Here is a 23,565-nt window from a genome sequence, read left to right as displayed (position 1 = left end):
CTGTCAGGACTTAGTAAAAGACAGGTACTGTGTAACAGAAAGATGCATTGAATGAAGTTCATTGTGAAGTTGTCTTAGAAGTGAAGATTCCCACCCAAAGCAAGCCCTCTACAATTATGATGTGATCAATGGCTCCTCCCTCATGGAGCCTGCTGCAAGACTGGTGCTCTTGGCTGGACTCCCTTTTCCCTCCACAGCAGTAAACAAAGAACAACATGCAAACTCATAGGAATTGGGAATACAGTAACAAAGAAGGATTAACTAAGGACAGCAAGATTCCTCAAAACCTTTGTGTGAGTCTACACCAGCCATTTTAAGGTAAGAATCCTGTAGCTATGGCCCAGCAGCAGCTGATGTGCCCAGTCCCAGGTGCCCCACGGCTGTGCCCTGGCAGCCGGCCGGTGTCTGGGATTTAATGGGGCTGCTCCCCCCACCAGGCCCCCTCTGCTGGGCAGAGGCAAATAACCAACACACACCTCAATTATCTTTTTGGAAAGAAAAGAAAAATGCAACTTTTTTATCAGCAAAAATTTCCAGCCCTTGAAATCTGATGCTTTCAAAAAGGTCTTCAGTAGAGCAAATGGCCTCTCTCCTTTGTTTTTGAACATACCACAAATGCATCATGCCTCAGTCTAAGGGGATTATGAAGGCACAGTATAAACAGGCCCAGACATGTAGCAATAAATTGCCTTTATTTTTATTATAGCAAATTATTTAATTTAAATAATATATATTTAAAAAACAACCAAAAAACCCCACAAACAAACAAACAAAACCCCCCCACCACTAAAACCCCAAAACCAAACAAAAACCCAAAGAAACCAAACTGCCTTTACTAGGAAGCTCACAAAGCCCTGTTAAGAGACAGTGGATCTGAATGCCTGTTTGGAGTTTTTCGCCCCTCCATAATTTCCAGAGTTCAACAGTGGACATGCCAAAAGAAGTAAAGGATATTTTAAACTGAAAGTAAGAGACAGCTTAGATACTGGCTGTATCTGTACAAGTTTCCCCAGCTTTTATGGAATATTTGATGTTCTAAGAAGAGTAATCCATTGTGAACAAGATAATTTATTTCAACAGAGATGGCAACAATTTCTAACTATACCTCAAGGTTAAAAAAAATCATTAGCTCATATAATTTTAAAGAATATATCAAATGGAGGTAATATGCATCCATCATCCCAGAAGCAAAATCTGATAAAGAATGGGATATTCCTAACAGTAATGACCCATACTTTATAAAGTTATTCAGTTATTTTCTGGACAAATCAATTGCTTGTTTCAGAAATTATTTGAAAATGTTGCACTTAGTCTTTTTCCCTAGCATCACAACACAATAATCACAAAACAATGAAGCACAATGTGCAATACATAATTCTCAAAGGCCTCCAGCAGTTTGTCATGTTCTGCAAAGTTTAGTAAACTGGGAAGATACAGCAGCTCCAGCCATTTCCTGTTTAGTTGTTCCAATTTTTCAGTCTCTTAGGTTTGATGGCATCAGCCAAAAATTAACCTCCCTGCTACTACATGCATTGGATTATTGCAGTGGATAACAGCAAACCAGTATTTACTTAGAAAAGCCAATTGAAATGTTTCCTGAACTGCAAATCCTTGAGTTTTCTAATATAGATAAGGGGTTTATTTGACTGGAATACCATAGCTGTTATGACTGATCATAAATTGGTTTTGAGTCAAAAGTGATTAATCTAGAAGTGCTAAGATAAAACAGGACAGGACAAAACATAATTATTATTGTGCAGAACATTTAGAAAGAAGTATGACATCATGCTTAGCCTTCTCTGTCATTTTGACTACAACAGAATCAGGGAACTTTACGGGTGGGCTAGAAATCAGAAAATTCAGCACATTATTCACCATCAAGGAATGAAAAAAAGGGCTTATCCTCTTATTATTTTTACTAAAACTTCTTTTCCCCTCTAAAATCCTGAAGACCTTCCCATCTTTGCTACTGACACATGTTGGTATTAAACAATTACTGGTGGGGATGTATGAAATATGTTTTGAACATTTAAATTCTGAGTATCCCAAATGTGAATCAATCATATACTGCAGTGAAATAAGTCTTAATGTATGCATCAAACAGAATTCTCTTACCTTTTGTTGGACTCTGGTTCTGATCTATAAATCCTTTCAAGTCTCCATTTGTGGAAGTCACACCAACCTGAACAAAACATTTTTGAAGTCTTAAAATATGATAAACCTTTCTATGTTTTCTAATATGCAACTAGCAATGTTATGAAAGCAACTTTCAGCATTATGAAACATCATAATCCTGTGGACAGTAAAGTCTAACAAGTGCATGAGACTCGAGGCAAGGTATCCAGGACATTTGGAAAGTCTACTTTTTACTAAGTTGTTATCTAAAAAACACCCTGAACATTCTGACTGTGTACTGCATATGACCCAAGCAGCCTATTCTGGCTATTATGGTGTAAGGCACCATCCCCTCCAAGTCAAAGGGAGCAGCTGCCACCAATAACACAGCAGAAATCTGCCCATGTCCAACTGCCTCAGTACCAAGCTGCACAGTCTACAGGTATGAGATGTGACTATTGATGCATTCTAAATACATTCCCTAGTCTTCAGAGATACACTGATTTACTGAGGGGAAGTTACTGGAGACATGGAAAACTTAAATCTTATATAGAATAGTGCAATTCAGACTTTAGCATGCACACAAAGCATAGGAAGATGTAGTTAGTACAGAAAAATACAAGATCATCCTGGATGAGGAAGGGAACAGATGGGAAATCCCTCATATCCCAACCTCTTTTTAAAATATTATAAAATGTGAGTGCTTCTGTAATTCATTGGGACAAAGGGTTCCACTATCCAAGTTAAAAGAAGGCAATCATATGATGAAGGATCAAGCATTTTGGTTTATTTTACAGATGTATGCAGCAATAATGGAACCTATGCTATGGCCACTTGAAGAATTTTAACATACTACAGTCAGAGGATCATTTAAATTTAGGTAAATTAAACTTAAGTAAAATAAACTACACAAGACAAAAGAAATCTGCTACAAGCATTCAGTCTCTCAATTCTGATTAGAGAGACTTGTATTCAGCAGATAATTTTTGTAGGGGAAAATCTGCACACAGCATTGTGACAGACTCTTGAAAATACTTCTACTAAGATTTTTTCTCCCCGCCAAGAGACATGTAAGAAGATCTGATTGTAAAACTGATTGTAAAACACTGCCCAAATGAGCTCAGTTATAAACAGCTCAGCTATAAACCAGCCCTTCGAGATGCTCAGTACAGGCCTCAGTTTATCTCGGGCATTGTCACTGTCGCACTGTCCCTTTCCTGCCCTTCCTGGCACACCCAGCTAGAGCCTCCTAAAGCCTCCTCACTCGCAGGCGCTTGGGCTGCTGTGCTGTCCCCAGAGGCTGTGTCAGAGGCTGTCCCATCCTCCCTCCCACTGCCGGGCTGTCTCCCAGCAGGTGGCACCGGTGCAGCAGGGATGCAGCAGGGCTGGGAGGGCCCGAGCAGAGGGAGAAGACATAAAAACAAACCACAACATCTCCTTAGCAGGTTTGGTAGCAGATCTAGGAAAAGAGCAGCACTCCAGGATCTCCTGTGCATGGGCACAAGGAACACTCCTTGTGTGGTAAGAGGCCACTGGGGCTCCTCACATGGAGGATGAGCTCTTGAGGAGATTTTACCCAGAGGTTGGCACGGCTGGGGAATGCCCAGGGTAAAGCTCTGCAAGGCCCAGCCAAGGGGAAGAGGCTGCACTGCTGGCTCACACCTCTGCTGCCTCCATACAAACAAGGGTCAGCTTCTCCCAGGAGCCCTGCCTGCCTCTGCAGCAACTAGAACAGCACTAATGGGAGAAATTTTAAATTCAGGAAAAGAACAGGAGTCCACAGGGATAAATATCATGTTAGATTACAGGCCTCAACTCATTCCAAGAGAAGGGATTACAAGGAACATCTTCAAAGGCAGCACTGAAATTTGTTCACAATTGAACATTCAGCTCTAGATCTACAGCTGTACAGTTCCCTATTAATTCAGATCAGTGTTTCAATAAAACAATGAAGATGATGTACATATACAGTGTCAGAATGATAATTGTAACTTCCACATTTAATTCTCTGAAAGATTTAGAAGGAAATGCAATAAAGTACTTGAGAGGGTTTTTTGTGTGTATGTTGTACTTCAGCGATCCAAATGACACAAAATTACAGAACTTCAGTTTGCACAGAAATATGTTGTTTTCATTACAATGATCCTAGTAGCAAATTTATAAAGAGCAGCACTTTTTTCAACTTTATAATACTTGTATCTAAGTTTACAAGAGCTTGAAAACTAACTTGAATTTCATGAGAACTGAAGTGAGAAATGTGGCAGATCTAAGGGAATTTAGTTCTCCTGCAGAAGAATGATCCTACGTACTCAGAGGAAGCAATGTGTGACACAACATTATAATACTGCTGCACAGCAATACCTTCATTGGATTCCATCTCACTGTTCAAGAGTTCCCAGGCCACGTTGTTATCTGAGACAGACCACACACTGCTTTTGGGAATCCTGTACTGTAACAATTCTTAAGCTGAAACCGGTAAACAATCCAATGCTTAACTGGTATCATTTGTTACTTTTTGTACTGCTCCTGTGATATTTCTACTTTAGCACACTGGCCCGGAGTGCCAGCATTACTGGGCATGGCAGGAGCTGGACTTCTGCTCATCTGCAGCACAAGGAATCCAGCCAAGATGGAAGATGAAGAAAGGACTTGGCAGGCCTTTGCATACTACTCAGTATCTTAGAGGTTTGTTTGCCTTTCCTGTTAGGTGACTAAGTTTCCAAACACGGTGAAAGGAAAGAGTCATAGCCAGAGTCTTGGATGGGGCCAACTGCCATGAGCAGCTCTCGCAGCTGCCTTGTAGCCCAGCCCTCTCTACTGCTTGGCTGGGCAAGTCTCTGTGACCACCCTGAGCAGTGAAACTTTCTTCCATGCTGAATGTGAAAGAAGAACATCACAGACATTTAACTGACCTTATCTATGGCAAGACAGGCACCCTCTGAGAAGCACTGACAAACAACTTCACAATCAATAACTAACAGTCTTATTAAAAAAACTTGCTGAGGTTATATCACTCATTTGTTTGAGTAAACTAAACTAAAATTTACCATGAGTATTTGCTCTTTTTTTTCTCTATTTGTTAATACTGTTTTATTGTCTTTTTACCTGAAGGACCAATGGGAAAGGAAATACAAAATAGGCAAGAAAAAACCACATTTTTTCATATAAGTAAAGAATGAAATAACGAAGTTGGACAGGGTGATGTGAATTACATCTGGGTACAATGTATATGGTAAGCACATAAACATCTTTTTTCCAAGAGAACTTTTATTCAACATTTTATTATTCGTAGCTTCTTTGGTCATGTTAGTTTTCTAAGGAAGGTCAAATTACCCACAAACAATATTCCATAAACAGATACCAGAAAGGGTCCTGTGTTTAAAGAAAATGAGCAGTGATCCCAGCCTGGATAATTTTCCCACCATATGCTCAGAGTTAGGAAGGAAAAGGGGGAAGGTTTTTCATCTTGCACACACATTCAATCCACAGGAACATTCTGGCACGTGCTTGAAGCACAAGCTGGCTGGACAGGAGGTTTGTTTGCTGTTCCACACAGCTTCTTGCAAGGTGGAAAGCCATTCCAGCCACAGCTCACTGCATGGGGCTGGGATGTAGCAGGAGCACACACATGCCCAGTTGAGGAGCAGCGACTGCAGAATGCAGAGGTGGCAGCTTCCTGCTGTGCACGTTTGACAGAAACCCTTCAAGAGTTTCCTGGAAGATGTTTAAATTCCATTACTTTAAAATTTCCTTTCCTTGATGCTTCAACACAAAGGAAAATTATGGAAGTACTCTCACAAGGAAGCTCTCTCCCTCAACTCACTCTGCAGATCACTAAACCATTTCTGACACTGTAACAAATATGAACCTTACATTTGAAACAGGTTTTGTGCTGCAGAAACCCCCAGGCATATACAGAATCTAAACCCTGCAACTCTGCAAATTCAGAAGCATTATGCCCTTCTAACAGCACCAGGAAACACCAGGGCTGACACTATTCTGAATAACCAGAGCAATTCTGAGTAACCAAGCTTGGGAAAACCCTAAGAAGTGCTACTAATGACACAAAGTGTATGACCACCATATGAACAGGTAAACGTGAAAACTGAGTCCTACATTCTGTACCACAGCAGCTGATTTTTTTAAACATAAACCCATAAATGTTAGGTATCTGACTAGGTCTGCATGATTTTGGCATGCAAAATTTCAAAGTACGCATACCAATAAAATATTTCTTCTCTAAAGTAACCATAGCATTGTGCTGAGGTAAACAACAAAACTATATTTCTATATTCAGAACAAGAGTAGGTTACCCAGAGTAAATGTCACGTCTGTCCTAGGAGATTTTCAAAACCCAAAGCCCTGATGGAGCCCTGAACAAAGCACCAAGCAACTGGGTTCCAGTGTCAAAGAGCTTTACACAAAACCCCAGAGTAGATGGCTTCCTGAAATCCCTTCCAGCCCCTGCCCCTCTATGACTTACACAGCCCTCCATGGATTTTATTGGGATTGGTATTTATCCTTTCACTGCATCAAACAAAAGGTCAAAGCCACAAATGACCTGGATTTATGCAGCTGTTCCACATACATCAGTAGAAATACTTATTTGTACTAGAGATGAACATGACCTATGAAATAATAAGCAAAGGGCTTTGAATATATACATATACACTTTATGTCTTGGTAAGCTTGAATCAAAAAGTGAGATATAAGACACCTCAAAGCCTGGAACCACACCAACAGAAATTTCCAACACTTGAGAATTAATTCAACCAAACTATATCACGGCACCAATCTAACCCAATATGCACAAAAGCTTTTGCAGTTACTGAACAGAGCACATTCCTAGGTGACAACCTGCACTTTCATTGTGGGGCACTTCTTTGGTGGTGTTGGTTCCTAAACCCCTCAGATTTAACTAGAATGCAGGATGTCAACAGGCAAATTGCCCAGGGCCCAAAGTCATACGCAATTCACTGATCACCAGGATTAACCAGAACTGCTCTCTACACAAGCTGTGTACCTCAGGAAGGACAGCTAATTAGGCAGAAAATTAAGGTCAGGATGTTAAGACATTTCATAAGCTTCCTCAGAACTCAGGATAGAGGAGTCAAATATAGAGCCTTGAAACACCACTCCAGGCTGGGTAATGAGCAAGCAAAGGAACCAGAAGGCCTCCAGTCTTCTAGAAACCAAGAGTGTACCAACAGTAGCCAAATAATATGCAGCCCTGCTATTTTTTCTTGAGATCTGAGACTCAGACTCAGTGGAAGGATTTTACAGAGTTGCAAAGGTGAGAAGATTCAACAAAATGTGCAGCTTTCATGTAAGTTTGAAGAAATGTTAGAGAAATCACAGACTCACAGACTATCTCAAGTTGGAAGGATCAATATGAATGGATCAATATGAAAACAGCATAAAACATTGCCTCAGTTATCAATCTGACCAACTAAACTCCACATGTTTAAAGAGCTTCTAACCAGTATAAATTTATCAAAATACTGCAGAAGATGGTAGGGTACATATTTGTGGAATACAAAAATCAGGTAAGATTTCTGAATTTGAAGGTCTTTGTGATTGATTTCTTCTATTTGTCCACACAATTCTGAAAGTCAGCAGTGACTGGCAGGATGCCAATATGAAAAGTAATACATGTTGAAGAGTCATACTTACATTTTTTGCCGTCATGTCAGACAGTATTGCTTTATATTTCATAAAGCCATAAGATATCCCTTTTCATCTTCACAGAATCTTCAAAATGAACATCCTGTAAGACAGTGAATGAAATACCTTAGTTGAAACCCAAGCTTCTGAGAAAATAATCACCACGATAGTCAGGTTCTGCAGAGATACCAAAAATGGTCATTGCTTGGAACAGGCAGAGATGAAATCCTATATATAAAGGCCCAACTTACATAAAGGCCTGACTACATTAATGTCCTAGCAAACCATGTTGTATCATTACTAAAGTTTTATAATTAAAACCATGCAATTTTTGCATTTAATGCAGGTTGGCTTTAAAAATTGAAGTGAATTACTTCTCTCCACTGTCTCTTTAGCCACCAACAGAGAAGGCTTTAAATCAAATGTATATATAGAAAAAACAGAAAACATTCAGAATTTTTAGGAAACATGCAAGAAAAAAACCCAATTCAGCTCTAACTCATCTTTTAAATATTTTCATGCTTTTTTATTAAAGCTGTGTAGTTAGAATTTTAATATTAGAATTCCAGGAAAAGATAAAAATTTTGGTACACCAAAAAATAGCTCAAAGTGACTTATTTTTTAAATGAAAGCTTCCAGAAGCCTTACAGAAAACAGAAGAAAAGTTATGAATCTATGTTGTTAACACAAACCATTTTAAAGACAGAATTAACTTGACAAAATGTTTAGGTACCTTAAAAAGTACTTTATAAGTACTACTTGCAGTCTAGAAATGTACTACAAAAGACATTTGAATTGCATTTGGATGTATAAGAGAGAGAGAACTGTTCACACTTTGAAGTGTGGAATCAATTCAGTAAAATTAGGAAGATACCTAAATTCCTTCTCAAAGAAGAGTCATGACCATTTACAGCAGAACTCACCAGCTACAAAAGTAGGATGCAATTTATGCCATTTCCTCTGTATTTTAACCTATGTCAAATTTGAGAATGGCCAGTGTCTTTACCTCCCCCAAGGAAAGCGCCAGGTCTTGTTTCAGAAGTGTGTGCAACTAATGAAGAACTCTACCATCACATCCTATCACTGCTTTAGGAGATTTGGATAACCCAGGAGAATTTTAAATTCTAGCTGTTTCTACACATTTCTTGGTTAATTCAGATATCGTATCAATTAAACTGCTAGTGAAAAACCATTTTATTCAACTTAGAGGTATCTTCCACTTGCTGTTGACTGAGTTGTACTTATCTTCCTTGGTGCCTCCCTTGATTGCAGCCATAATTAAGCAGTTACTTCAGCATAACACCACACAAATCTACTAAGACATTCTCCTGTGAAAACTTGGACATTTTAGTTTCACCACAAAACATCCAAGAAAAAAATACAAATTTTTCTCTGGCTTTAGAGGAGATACTACAAAGAGGTATCTATTCCCACCCTGGGGAAAGGAGCTACTGGATCTGTAGTAATCCTGAAACCTGAAGCTATAAAGCTACAGAGGTCATGACAATGAGCAAATACTGAATTCTTGCAATGCATCTGAAAATTATGATCTTTGGTGCCTGTTCTTTTTTTGGCATTTCTGACCCCTGCTGACGAACTCTCCAAATCCATCATCTGGAGCTCTGGCCAAAATTCCGGTTGCAGACTGACCTCCTTTAAGAGGCTTTACAAGTAATTTACTCAAATAAAATGTAGTTAAGAACATAATTGCTGAGCAGTTTTAACTTATTTGCAGATAAGCAAACTAGGTTCATCATGGCAAGTTATTTGCTGCCAAGCTTAATGATGCAGAAGGTATTGTCCATAAACTATTACAGTCCTTTGCCACAATGCTCTTTAGCCAGTAAGAACAGTTGGGATTCTTCCAGCTTTATGAACACATTTTGTCAAGCCTGAGAAGCCAGACTTTGTGACCCCACCATCTGCCATGACCTCTTGTCAGGTTCAGACAAAAGAACCGACACAGATGGCCTCAAAATGGAGATTTTCTTCATTCCCAGTTGCTGCATGTGCTTGCACTGCACAGACAGAAAAACATAAAACTCAACCTTTTTTCTTCTTTAGCTGGTTTCTACAGAAATGAAGCTGCATAAGGACAGAGCCCAGAGCACACGAGACACAAAGATTGCTTTTATTGGAACTACATTTGTCCCTTCATAAGCTAAGTCTTGGTTTATAATCCACTGCCATAAAATTGCCTTTTGGTCATATATTGTAGAGTACGAGGAGCCAATCAAACTGCCTGACTTTGTAAACTCTGAGTTGTAGCTTCTTTTAGAACATGTTTTCTAATTACTTATGCCACTGATATTAAAAAGCCAGTTTGAGTATGAAATTTACAAAAGCCTAGGTAACCAAGCTCTAGTTATAGCAAAACAGTATAGGAGTTTTATCCGTACCAGTATAGGAGTTTTATGCCAGATCTATTTTGATGTTTTGGTTATTTTGAAGCTGAATCCCAGTGCAACAAACAGTGCAAAACAGAAAACAGTTATCTGCAGAATAACACTGCATTCCTTCTTATGTTTATTTTATCTATTGTCCAGTCTTATTTTTAAATTACCCCATAAGACAACATAACAGTCTGTTCTCTGCTTTACCAAACTTGCCCTGGCTTCTCTTCTAAAATTTTATCAGTACAAGTCACAGCCTCACCTAGGCCAGCACCATGCAAAGACCCTCCTCAGTGCCAGAGGTCAGTTCCCAACAGAAAGTGCCATTTATGTAATATTACATCAGTACTAAACATCTACAAATGAAGACAACTATTGGACAATCACCTAAATTGTTATGATGAAAAGTCTTTACAGAACACATGAAAGATAAAAAAAGAGATATTTTAGTATACTAGAATGGTTTTTATCACCACTAAGGAGTGCTTTTTCTGATTTACCTCACAAACAGTATTGTAAAGGAAAATTATTCCAGGTAACTGGGTGAGCTAAGAGGAAAGTGTGATGAGTTTTAAGAAAAAGAAACCTGTATAACACCCGTCTTTCCACAAGAAAGTAATTTATACTCTTCATATCCCTCTCCATAGTACTAACTTTCAGCTATTACAAGACTGATTTCAGAAGACAGCAGTAACAAAAAGACTCCTTACTAATCAGTACAGGCTCAGTTTAAAACCACTAATTTATGCACAGCATCTACATGGCTTAGACCACCTGTTACACATATGCTGCTTCAGTGTGTCTCAAGTTTTCAGATCAGTACAATTTCAGAATTATTAAGTACTTATCAGAAATCCACCTGCTCCCAGGAAGTGTTTCTCCAGCTTGTTCCTAAAACATGTTTCAATATCTAACTCCTTTTTGGGGAAAAAAAAAAAATCAAAAAAAAAAAAAAAAAAAAGACAGGAATGCCATATAACATCCAGCTTGTCACTCAATGAAGCTCTTCAAAAAAGCCAACCAAGGTCTATACCCAACAAGTCACATACAGAGGATGGGAAATAAGTCATCACCTTCAGCTGTCACACAGTAATTTTTATTTTGAAAACAACATTAGAAAGTAGCTCTAAGGAAGCCTTTGAAAGGAACTTCCACCATGAGGTATATGATGAAGATCTGGCAGGTATCACAACTTATTTTTCCAGCCTTTACTGTGAGCAACTCTATGCCTTAAAACAGTCCTAGTAGATAACAGACAAGGTAATTAGAGAGACTGAACAAAGCAAGTCTAAGTGACTTGACCACTGAATGATATTACAAATTTTTAACAAAATAAAATAATTTGAGAGGAGTATTGAGTTTAAAAGTGTCACTGTTTAATCATCTTTACTTAAGAGGCTGCAGCCTGCAAATCCAAAGCACAAAAGTTCTCCCAACTATACAACACAAAAAGGAAATGAGCAATACTGCTTTAAACCTAGATCCAAATGAAAGATAAAACTACCTGAACCCAAACTGAAAGTGAAGATCTCATCATCCAGGTAAGATCCAGCAAAATGCCAATGTATCATCAGAAAAAATTAACTGACACCTCCTGGCAACAGCAGTAATTATAACTCAAGTTTACATAGCACAAAGAACTTGGAAAAACAGAAGAGGCATTCCTGCAAGTTCAATGAGTATAAACAGTAGCACTTCAGCTCCATGAAGGAAATCCACCAACCTGAGTGGTTTGCTGAAAGCAAATGTCCCCTCAAGGACTTAATGTAGCAAATACTGAGGCAACAAATTAATTAGATCCCATTCAGGACCCTGGGAGTGGATCCCAAATGCTACATTCCAATTACTCCCACTAGTTGTATTTACTCACTGTTGTACCTATTATTTACTACCAATGTACACAGTATATGACTGTACATGTATACATGAACTAGAAAAAGCACTGTTTGATAGAGGCTACTCAATATCCTGAATCCCAGCAGCGAAGACAGGTCTGAGTGAGAAGGACAGGTGACAGGGGAAGAAAATCCAAAGCTGGATTCAAACTCTCTCCTAGCTGAAAGGGCTCAAGATCTCCATTCATTTAACTGCACTGCTGACCCTCAAGTCTGCTGCTTCCCCAGTCCTGACAGGGCTGAGTCCCCAGTTCCAGGAACCTGGACCTGGGTGCTCCTTCCCTCATGGGACCTGGTTCCTGGGCATGTTCCTAGACACGCTCCATGCCAGCACCTGCAGTGAGCTACATGCCTAACAACAGGGCAGCACTTATGGATTCTTTCTGCATCAGTGGGGTGAAGCATGTCTCTTATTGTCCAAATGAGGAGAACTTTACATTAAACACATGGAATAATTCCCTAGCACTTGCACCTCTGAAGGCTCTTTTAATTCCCCAAACCAGCTTACTGTCATTGAAGACAGAGTTCATAGGGCCTGACATCAGCACAGTGGGTAACATTCACACAGCACTTAAAGCACGATCTAAAATGTCTTTTTGAGATTTATAGACAACTTTTATCACTACCAAGATAAATTTGGAATTAAGAGAAATTTATCGGCAGGGTTTTTATTTTAAGCAGGCAATCTATTCTAAAAGCTCATTTTTTGTTCTCTCACTGGGTTTCTAGCCCATAGCTGTCTACTACACAGGCACAACATTTGGGAGTCTGCTGCTTCAGTAGTAACAAGCAGGTACAATTTCCTCTCAGAACAAACAGCACACTGTATTTTCACAAACACATTTTTGCCTGAAGAAATTTCATTTTCACAATGGATTGACATTTGAAAAAAAAGTAGTGATTTTTGTGATGACTGTAAAATACCATGGTAAGATGGTCTTTGTGCACTGCCAAGAACACATCAGCTCCTCTTTCAATCAACCTCAGCTGAAAACAGCATTTTTTTGTCTACCGAGACTTCTACACCAGCTTCTTCCTAACACCAGCCCATACACTGTATATGCATCAGAGAATGCTCTAGATATTAATCTGGTTTTGTAAGTTTTAATTTTGAGATTTAAAAATTTCCAGAAGTATCAGTGTGTTGACAAATATATGGAAATGTTTAACCACACTATTGAGATATACTTTTGGCTACACTTCACAGCTGGAAGGATCTTAACATCCAGTGAACTGAAAATAATTTTACATTTGCATTTAATTAAAAATCACCAAGTTATATGGCAAAAAAACTTGATTATGAAGACTTAGTAGGTATTTCTTCTATTTTCCTCATAGTTTGCTAGAAGCTTTGCTCTAGTTTAATGCCACTATTTAACTCTACTCTTGCATGGGCTGAAGACTATGACAGTATTCACCAAAGGGTAAAGGTTACAAATTCTTTAATTGTAGTTTGGTACAAAGGCAAAAAGGGATTTTTCTGGTGATGAACAAGCTCACGAACACTGCTGACAGCACACAACGTTACCTGAAGGGCACAGTTCCATGAAACATACTGCACTGCTCTGAGATCCCACCCCTGCTGAGACTGCTACAAGGGATCTTCCACTTTTACCCACTTCCTCCACTTTCCACTCCTTCCCAATGCTGCACACCCTCAACAGCTCCCACTGCTACCTGACCTCCTCAGTGAGCCACCTCCATTCTAATATTGTCAGAATTCAACAGTGGGGCTGACAGGGGGTACAAGAAAGTTTTCTAATTGCTGTGACCCCTGACAGCTCCAAGGGCCACCTCAGCCTGTGCACAGGACAGCACCAGCCCTCAGACTTGGCCACTGACTGACCAGTTCCATTTCTGAAAAAAAAGCATTCATGATCCCTCAAAATTTACTTATGGAATGAAATGTGACAAAAGGTTCCATATGGCTTGTTCATATGGATACTACTGTATGCTTTTGAAGAATTCACTGGGGTGTGTGCATGCTTCAAAAATCCATTAGGAGGGGGGTATTTTTGTCTCCAGATCACAGCTTCCTCAATTTCTTATACAGCAAGAAGCAGGATTAATAATTTGCTTATGACAGAGAGCAGAATTCTGCTGTTATACCAAATCAATACACAGCTTGAAATTGCATCAATTGTATGTGTGAAGTTATTGATTTAAAAAAAAATGTTTGAATGTATTTGCAATTGCAAGTTGAATTTTAAATAAACTGAAATTTACAATAACCTGATTACACCTTTAAGAGAACAGAAATATATTTCTCACATTCCTCAAATCTCAAGGTCAAGTTTATAACAAAAGGAAGTTACCTAACTCCTTCCTCCCAGGAAATGGAGAGCCCATGCACACACGGTTTCGCATTTCACTCTGAGAACATAAGCTCACTTTCACTTGCAGTTTCTAATCTCATCCATGATTACTGGTCGTGTTACCACCATATATTCTTGGATGACCATTACAGTTCACAAGTGACTTTTAGTATGTCAATGCATTGGCATTTACAAGCCCTAATGAGCAGCTACTGATAGATTTGCTTTAATTCCCACAAATAACATTATAATAGCTGTTACCAAGTCGAAGAATTCCTCTCTACAACTAAAAGTTCACATCCTTAAAGACAGTGGGTACCTGTTACAACCTACTAATTTCTTTCTGACCTTATTTTTCTTTTTTCCCACCCTGAAATTTGCAGTAAGAAAACAGTAAATTAAAATAGTCCCTTATTCACACAGGACATATTTGTGTACACCACCCATGGGTAAATGGATTATGAATTCCTATCAAATTAACCTTCCCATACACCCAGCCAGATGTTATAATCACCCAAAAGAGGTCAGTGAGGGACTCCATTAAACAAAAGTACTAAAGAGGCTGTAAGCCACAACTGAATCATTTGCTATTCCCACCCAAACCAATACAAATCTGGCAGCAGCAGGAACCTGATGGAACAGGAGAAACCTGCCTTGCCTAACACAGAAGCATACTCTAAGCTCCACAGGAAAAAATAAATTGAGCTGCAAGACCAGAATTCCATTCACGAATGGAGTTTGGTTGATAGATGTTAACAAGAATTCCACGGTTTGGACACGGGCACTCCACTCACTGTTAGCAAAGAGGAACAGAAGCAGTCCCACTACCATCACCACTTCCTCTGACCCCTGTTTGTGTAAAAACTGGTGCTCAGGGCACATCCACTGACTGAAATAACACAATCCCAGTCAAAAAAACATCAGCTTTATAAAGTGGATGATTTCTACAAGTCATGTTAAAACCTAGCTGTTCCTGTCAGTCAAATATCCTATGGACTGTAAGATCCCAGTGCTGTGACAATCCTGGATAATGCCTTCAAAGATTTCTCTAAAGAAACCCCTTCTAGAATTTGTGCTTCAATGATTTGGGAAGTTACCAAAAATCAAGTTTTCTTCTCTTTTAAACATTATCAAGTCAGAAAGAATGAAACTGTGCCAACACCTGAATTGCGGCAGTTCACAACCAAGCACACTAACAAAACCAAACACTCATCTTTTCCCAGCTTGGTTTCAGGCTCCATAGTGACAGCCAATACTGGATGTGAGCTGGCTAAAACATTATTTTTCACGTACTACAAAAATCCAGGAGTTACTTCAGGTTTCAGTAAATTCAAATATCCTCACAAATTGCTTCACAGGGGGCTGTGGATTTTGCAAACCGCGTTCTGAAAGGCAAAGAGTTTCTTAAACAGTACTAAGTGAATAGCTGGACCTCAAATTATTTTCAAGCATCATCTTTCTTCATTTAATTACTGTTCTGTATTTCACCAGAAGTAGGATATTCTACAAAGCTGTGCTTTTGTTACAGTTCCATTATAGTGGTCTTAAAAAAATGAACTATTGTAGGCCTGCAGTTGACTTGCTTAGATAGATTTTTATGCTATAAATACTGAAAAACATAAAAGTAAATTTGAGCAGCCTGTAAAGCCCTTTATTGGGAACTATCTCTGCACATGGGACATCAGACCAAGGAGTTCCTTTAATGAAACTATGAAAGTAAGATCACTTACTACTGCCTCAGATCCTTGCAGAAGAGTCATAGCCTACAAATACAAATAATGGGGGGAAAAATAATTCATTTCATTCTAATACTGGATGTTACAAAACATACATGAAGAATCAATCCAGGAAGTTGTTACAAAACTCTCACTCCCTATCACACCTGCACCTTTACACAATATTTCCTTGCATATCCCTGGTTTCTCAGATCCCACCACAGACCCTTTGTGCCCTCAGCTCCACCATCTTATGTGCCCTATTACCACTCCAAGACATTGGGGCTGTTTTTCACCTAATACCTAAAGTTTTGAGACAAACCCATCTGATTACAGTGGTTTCTTGGCTTTACGCACAAAAAAAATTCACAAGGGTATTTCCTTGCAGCAGAACAGACAGCCGTTTTTCCCTATTTTAAGATTCACTGTTGGTTCATTAAGACTCATGTACAGTGAATGTAATTGAAAAGGCAGTGGAGAAAGTCTTATACCATTACACTCAAAAAATGAAAAAGCAAACAATTTAAGAGATTATCACTTATTAGAGACAGCCCTAAGAACATTATATTCAAGTAGCACAACAGCAGAAATGCAATTCCAAGAACTGAATTAGACTGGCTATAACTAGAACTCATTCTGCTCCACATCAGGATACAGAAATTAAATATTTCTCTCTACATAGGATGGGCTGCAGCAGCTTCTCCCCCATACCACTACTCTATATCGCATTTAGAGATTCACATTCAGCTTTCAAAGGCACAGTGACAGGGTCTGCACGTCTAAACCAACATCACACACCCTTGACGAGGATGTAATGCTGGAAGTTTGGTCCCTGTTTCTTCACTAAACCTTGAACAATTTTAGCCAAAGCTACTGAAAGATCTTCACTGGGAGGGTGCTCACAACTGCTCAGGAAGTGTGTCCAGATGCACCAGAGGTCTCTACAGGGCTGTCCAACACAGACAAGAGCAGACAGAGATAAGGAATGCTCTGGCCCTACTGACATTCCCTGCAGAACAGCACTGCTGCTGCCCAGCTGGGGAGCTTGGCCTGTGTCTTGTACACAGGAGAGCTGCTGCCAAGATGCTCTTCTGAAAACTGTACCTTCCCACTTTGTAAAGTGAGGCCACCAGTCAGATCCCTCTGCAACAATTAAGAGCATTCCTCTCACTGGTGTGTTTTCTGTAAAATTAATTCTATTACGATAGAAACCATTTGACTTGTGCTTTTTGCTATGCTGCAGTAGTAATCTTTGTTGAAAGGGGAAGTGGTTAAAAGAAAGCCAAATAATTTGACAGTAACATAAGATCACTCTTAAATTCACCCATGAGACAATCTTATTAATATTTAATAATTTTCTTTTTTCTCCTAGTATAGAACTAAATCATTTTACCTGTTACTCTGTCCTTTTCTAGAGGCACTAGACTCACTTCATAGTAAGAAACTTTTCAAAAGAAAAGTTGACTTTTATCCCCTCCTGACCACCTCTCCTGCCAAGTCTTTTCTATAACACAAACTTCTCCTTAGTCCTCCATGTTTTTTTCAAAGTGCTATATTTAACACCCTCCACGTTAGTTTGAACAGAAGTTCTTGAAATTCAATACTTCACTGCGCAAAAACCACCGGTGAGTATAAAGAGCATTGGCATAAATATGGGCTGTGAAACACAGCTCTGCATTTGCCCTGTAACACTGGTCCTCTCAATCCTTACCACACTTACACAGATCTGGTTTTGTGTATGACAGGATATAATATTATATAATATAATCAAAAGAACTGAGGTTAGTTTGGGAAGGGTAAAGGAATAGAGAAAATCTATTAATTTCTTTTTTAACAGCATCCATTTTTATCAGCATAACATTATTTCTGAATCAAAGATTGTATCAAGTTGCAATTTGTTACAGCACTACACAACCTCTAGCATTTTATTACCTTTTGTCCACATAATTAAGCTACATCAGTGATAGTAGTTGAAAAAAAGTCACTGTGAGCCATATTAATGAAGAGTCAAAAAAATAATTGAACTGCTTTCAGAATTACAAAAGCTGACCAAGAAATAATTTGTAAAAAATGTTTACCTAGCATATTATATCATATCAATTAAATCTATTCATTTTCTCTGTCAAATCAAGAATTTACAGAGAAAATGAAACTCAAAGTCCTCTCTCCAGAGGAGAGCAGCATAAGCTGAGACACACAGCTCGGCATCCCCCCTATACTCAATGAGGGAGCACGCTCTCATTTGCGGTTTTCTTCCATATTTCAAGGAAGTTTGCTTATTCCGTATTTTCCTCCTATTGTTTGTATTCTGAGCTGCAACAGACGTGTTTACGCTGGGTTCACCTCTGCCGCTGAGCCCTTTACAGCTGGAAGCCAGGGCAGGCCTGTAACTCCCAGGAAGAGGCAGGCAGGGAAGTTTTGTTGTTGTTGTGCCGGACTGACCCTCTCCCGATAAGACCCGCGGGTGAGAACCGCCCCGACACGAAGTTCAGGCACCACTGAGCAGGGCCGGGCGCTCCGCCGGTGCCTTCCCGCTCCGGGGCCGCGGCCGGGCCGCCGCTCGCTCCACAGCCCGCACAGCCCGGCGCGGCCCAGCCCCGCCGCGCCAGCGCTCCCCACAATGGAGGAGGCGCCCCGGCTGTCACCGCCGCCCGGGCCCGCAGGTGTCGGGCACCGGCTCCCGGCCTCCCGGATCCGCCCGGCGTGAGGCACCGGGGGGGGGACGAGGTGGGGCGAGACCGCGCTGCCCGGCGGCACCGGGGAGAGGGCGGCAAGGCCGGCGGGACCGCGCCGCCCGGGGCACGGGGGGCGGCGGCCGCTGATTGCTGAAGAAAGGCGCTGCCCTTCCCCCTCACAGCCCCCCACACCCGCCCCCCGCTTCCCGCTCACCTGCAGGCCCGGTCAGGGACGGAAGGTAAGGCGGGCGGCAGCGCGGGCTGGGCCCAGACAGCAACGCTGAGGCGACGAGACGGCGACGGTCCCTTGGCAGCCGCCGCGGCAAGGAGCGATCCAGTCGCGCCGACGACGCCTCTCGGCCGGGCCGGCGCCGCGCACTCGCCGCTGGCAAGGAGGCCCCGGAGCCGGGACCTCCGGGCGGCCCCCGGTGCGTGGCGGCAGCAGCGCCCGCAGCGCCCCCGGCCCGGCCCCGCCGCCCCCCCGCGCCCGCCCCGCGCCGAGCGCTACCCGGTCCTGCTCCCCCGCACAAGCTTGGCGGCGTCTGCCGGCCCGGAGCGCCCATTGGCTGCCGCGACGCGTGACGTCAGGCGCCCTCTCCGAGCCATTGGCCCGGACCCGTGTGTGTACACACACCGCTCGCCAATCGGCCGTGCCGGGCCCGGGGGGGGCGGGGCGGAAGGGCGTGGCCGGCCGGGACCCGCCGCCGCCGCCTCTCCCTCGCGGCGCGCGCCGGCCGCTGTCGGGACTCGGGTTCGATCCCCGCGACGGCTCCAGGCGGCCGCTCCTGTCCCAGCGGCGCCCAGCTGCCGCGGGCGGTACGGAGTGTATATAAATACACAAATACATAAATATATACAGGCCTGTATTTACACATAACGCGCGGCGCCACGCTGGCTGCGGCCGCGGGCCGTGCCGCTTATCTGCGAGGAGCTCCTGGGGCTGAGTCCCGGGATGCAAAGTTCAGCCCCGCCGCAGGCTCGGCGCCGCGGGCCCTCCAGGAACGTCCGGCCCCGGTGCGGGAGCCGGCGGCAGAACGAGGTCAGGGCCGCCTGTGCACCGTGCCCGGGCCCAGCTCCTGCTGTGTTCCCCCTGCGAACAAAGGCGGCGGGGCCGGGGAGCAGCGACCGCGCCCTCGCACCTCCGCCCTGCCAGACCCGGCACCCGCCCCGCAGCCGCAAAAACCAGGCCTAGCTCGGCGCCTTGGAAAAGCCTTAAAAAGTGTTTGATTTTAACGTTTCCTTACCGCTTAAAAAAAAATGTTTCAACGAAGCAGGGTTACGTATTCTTACAGAGACTATATAAATAGAAAGCACTCCTGGGAGCAAAAAAATAAATTCAGCACTAGTTCCATTCAACGCAACGATGCAACATTTGTTAAGTCTTCTCAAGTGCCGCCAGGCACACATCCAAGGCGCGCAGTTACCCGTTTTGCATATTTCTCCAACACAAACGCAGCTTAATGCCATTGAGCAAGCTGAGCAAAACAAGATTTATGGGGACACAAACACTAAGTGCTTTAAATCCCTTCAGATCATACATATACTAGATCAAACATGGTAAACTTCTATTTTTCTTGCATTACAGACATTAAATGCTCTAGAAAGACATGGTTTTGATCCTGTCGCCTTCACTAAAAAAGGAAGGAATGTCAAAAAACAAGGTGTTCAGCCTATAAAATTGAGTTCCTAAATGTCAGTCTAAGGAATATTAGCAGTATTAGCAAACAAGACCTTTGTATTTATTGCAATGGGGCAGTTTACAACTGAAAATCTTGCATGTGCCTATGAATTTCCAGACTGTAGCTTTAGTTTCTTTTCCTCCTCTATAAAACACTTCCATGACATGTAACAAGACCTTTTATCAATATTGGCAGTGTTATGCAAGATACATTCACAGAAGCAACAGAAATATGCCAACTATTGTGTATTCTCTTGGAGCCCCCTCTAACAGGTACAACAACAACCACTAATATGACACACGCCCTGACAGAAGTGCAGAAGGCACACACTACCTTCAAAAGGAAGCAAACCAGAACCAACCAGGTTGGCTGGTTTACTGCACTATTATTATTTACCACAGCAAAACAACTACTTGAACCTAGCCTCAATAAAGACACTTGGGCTTCACAGATCTCTTTTTTGTTCACTGGTTTATTTACTTTTTTGACAAGAAACACTGATGAGCTGAAGTCAGATACTGGAGCTGATTATGAACATGAAAAATAGCCATCTGAACCCCCAAGGAGAGAAACAGAAGGAAGGTCACTGCTGTAATTTGCATTTGCTTTCAACAGCAAATTGCAGACTAACTCTAGATACACACATCTATACATATACATTTACACACTATTGAGTTTGAAGGTGGTGAAACAATGACCAACTTGCATGAGTGTAAGTATGCTATTTATGCAACATTCTGAAAGACTGTGTATTGGTTTAGAACTTTCACAAATCCCAAATTTTACCCCAGAATGAAGGCTGCATTGAAAAAAACCCCCTTAGAATTGGGTTTTTTAGACATTCTAAGGTGTGAATTGAGCAGCTATGCCTGCCCTCCAGAACCTGTCTGGTGTCCCAGCCCTTGCTCCCCCTGGCCTGTCAGATCCAGCCAGATCCCTCCTAGATGCCAGCTCTTTTCCCTTTCACAGTACATCACTTTTCAGTATTTGCTAGTTTTACTGCTTTCCTGTCAGCCCTCAGCCCTTGCTGTGATAACCTGCACAAACATTAACCCAAAACAGGCTCCCCAACTACCACCATACCCTTTTCTCCTGCTCAACCTGCCCTGACTCCCCTTAAAGCCCTAAACTAACACACTGCCCAACTTCTGGGTCAGAGCACCGACTCACCTGCAGGACTGTCACACCTCTTTGTTTCAAGAGGGACTCACACCTTTGTACTCATTAGCTCAGACCAGTAACACAACCCCACTGACAGGCTAGAAATGGTTCTTACCTCTTTCTCTTCAACTGCTGAGCCTCTTGTGCTGTGCCCTGATCCTGGAAATAGTGGGACTAGTTGAAGGATCTTTCTACAGAGATTATGCCAGTAGAAGGTAGCAGGCTTTCAGCAACGCAGTATTTTGCTTTTTTAACTTTCTCCTGACGGGAAAGCAAGTCTAAATGTTCTTGTTAAAAACAAATAAGAGCAACTGAATTAATTTTACATGAAATTAGCTGTTAGAGTAGAGCAGAAAATACTGCTTAAAAGAAAACAGTACTCAAAAATCTTGGTCAAGTTTATTACAGTAAGCTTTTAAACACAGCCAACTTGATAATTTTTTTAGCTATGTAACAAAATTAATACAGCTGCTGATAGTATTTTCAACTATCTGAAGACTTTTCCATCTCCCCTTTCTCTTGAAATACAACAATTAATCTAATAGTAGCAAGATTCCTCCAACAATAGAGGGGCTATTATGAGGCATCACTTTTCATGCCACATAGTCCCCACATATTTACTAGGACTATATGTTATGAATGATCCAACTGCCAAACTGATAGGACGTTATCCACTATCAGCACGGAGGGATCTGTCAAGACAGAATGCCCAGAGATCATTAACACATCTCAACTCAGTTGCCAATCTCCACATGCCAATGTGCTGCATTGCTGTCCAATCCCAAATACAAAATTAAATTTCAACCGAGTATCTTAAAATGACAAAGCTGCAAACGAGTTAATATTTGTAATTTTGTATTGTTACCTTTACTATCAAACTCCGCTGATAGAAAATGTAAAATTGCATATACTTTCCAAACTGATGAAAACAACCTTGAGACAAAAAAATTAAATACAAGCAAAAAGACAGCAGTAAAAGCTGACATATTTTTAATAAAAGTTAGTATGAATGAGGTTTTAAAATGGTTTTAATCCCCTTCTGTGCAGCAAAAATTGGGACAGCACAGCACCTGTAAAAATATATCTAAAGCTTATTTCAAATCCATTATCAATTAACAGGTGCCACATTTAGATAACATCACATTAAAGATTTCATGGGAAGATAAAATAATTTTTTTTGGTAAAAGATAAGCAAAAGAGGCTTTGATCAGTAATCAATTTTTTTCAAAATGTCGGTTTGTCTGCTCAGTCTTTGGACAACTTCATGTCACAAGCTGTGGCAATTGCTCTGATCTCCAAAGGTTGGTCCATCCTGGGAGATTTCCAGACACCCCTGTTTAAGAGCCTTACTCCCTACTTTGAAACTCTCCACATCAGAGCTCACAACTCGGCAGGCCAATTGAAAGGTTCAGCTGGTAAATACACCAAGGCCTTTCCACATCCTTCATTTGTAGTGAAGTTTCTCTCCTGTAGACTTGAGGTTAGTGAAAGGAAAAATCAGCTTAAATTCCTGCTTCAAATTAAACAGTGACAGTGCTAAAATGGTTATCTAGAGTGTGTCCTCTAGGATACCACCTGGAACAAGAGGACTACATAATGTCTTTGGTATCTTCTCTCTCTCCAGCTGTGCCATTGCCAGGGTGAAAACCACCACCACATAAAGGTGAAGTATCAGGCACACGGTGCAGAGTTGCCTCCAGCAGAGTGATTTGAACAGAATCAGGTTGAGCTCCTGTCAGAGTGGTCTGGGAGCACTGCAACACTGCCAGCTCAGCCCAGCTAAACCTCCAGGCTACCAAGAGAACCTAAGTCAAGGAGCCTTCAACAAAAGGGCAATAGGTGATGAAAGGCAGATGATGATGAAACTAAACTCCCTCAGTGAGAACAAAATGTAGAATACCAGTGACTCAGGCAAAAACTTCTGCCCAGAGTGCCAGACTTAAAGCCTTTCTC

The 23,565-nt window shown here is 41.5% G+C and overlaps 1 protein-coding gene across 4 annotated transcripts in view; it reads right to left on the bottom strand.

The window, feature by feature from the left end:
• Nucleotides 1–21,860, bottom strand: part of TFDP2 (transcription factor Dp-2) — a 55,753-nt gene extending 33,893 nt beyond the window's left edge. The window contains exons 1-3 of one of the 4 annotated variants that reach the window (XM_050977990.1): nt 21,728–21,860; nt 7,789–7,882; nt 2,116–2,182 (exon numbers count right to left, since the gene is read on the bottom strand). In XM_050977990.1, coding sequence (XP_050833947.1) covers nt 2,116–2,182; nt 7,789–7,830 — 109 coding nt within the window. In that variant the 5' untranslated portion in view covers nt 7,831–7,882; nt 21,728–21,860. Of the gene's footprint in view, nt 1–2,115; nt 2,183–7,788; nt 7,883–18,986; nt 19,287–21,727 lie in introns of those variants that run through there. The other 3 variants (XM_050977991.1, XM_050977992.1, XM_050977989.1) reach the window with 3 other exon arrangements.
• Between the last annotated feature and the right edge of the window lie 1,705 nt (nt 21,861–23,565).

This window comes from Serinus canaria, chromosome 9, assembly GCF_022539315.1.
Source record: "Serinus canaria isolate serCan28SL12 chromosome 9, serCan2020, whole genome shotgun sequence".
NCBI classification, from domain to species: domain Eukaryota; kingdom Metazoa; phylum Chordata; class Aves; order Passeriformes; family Fringillidae; genus Serinus; species Serinus canaria.
Note: the sequence above shows the minus strand (reverse complement) of the source record. Positions and strands in the feature narration are given on the sequence as shown.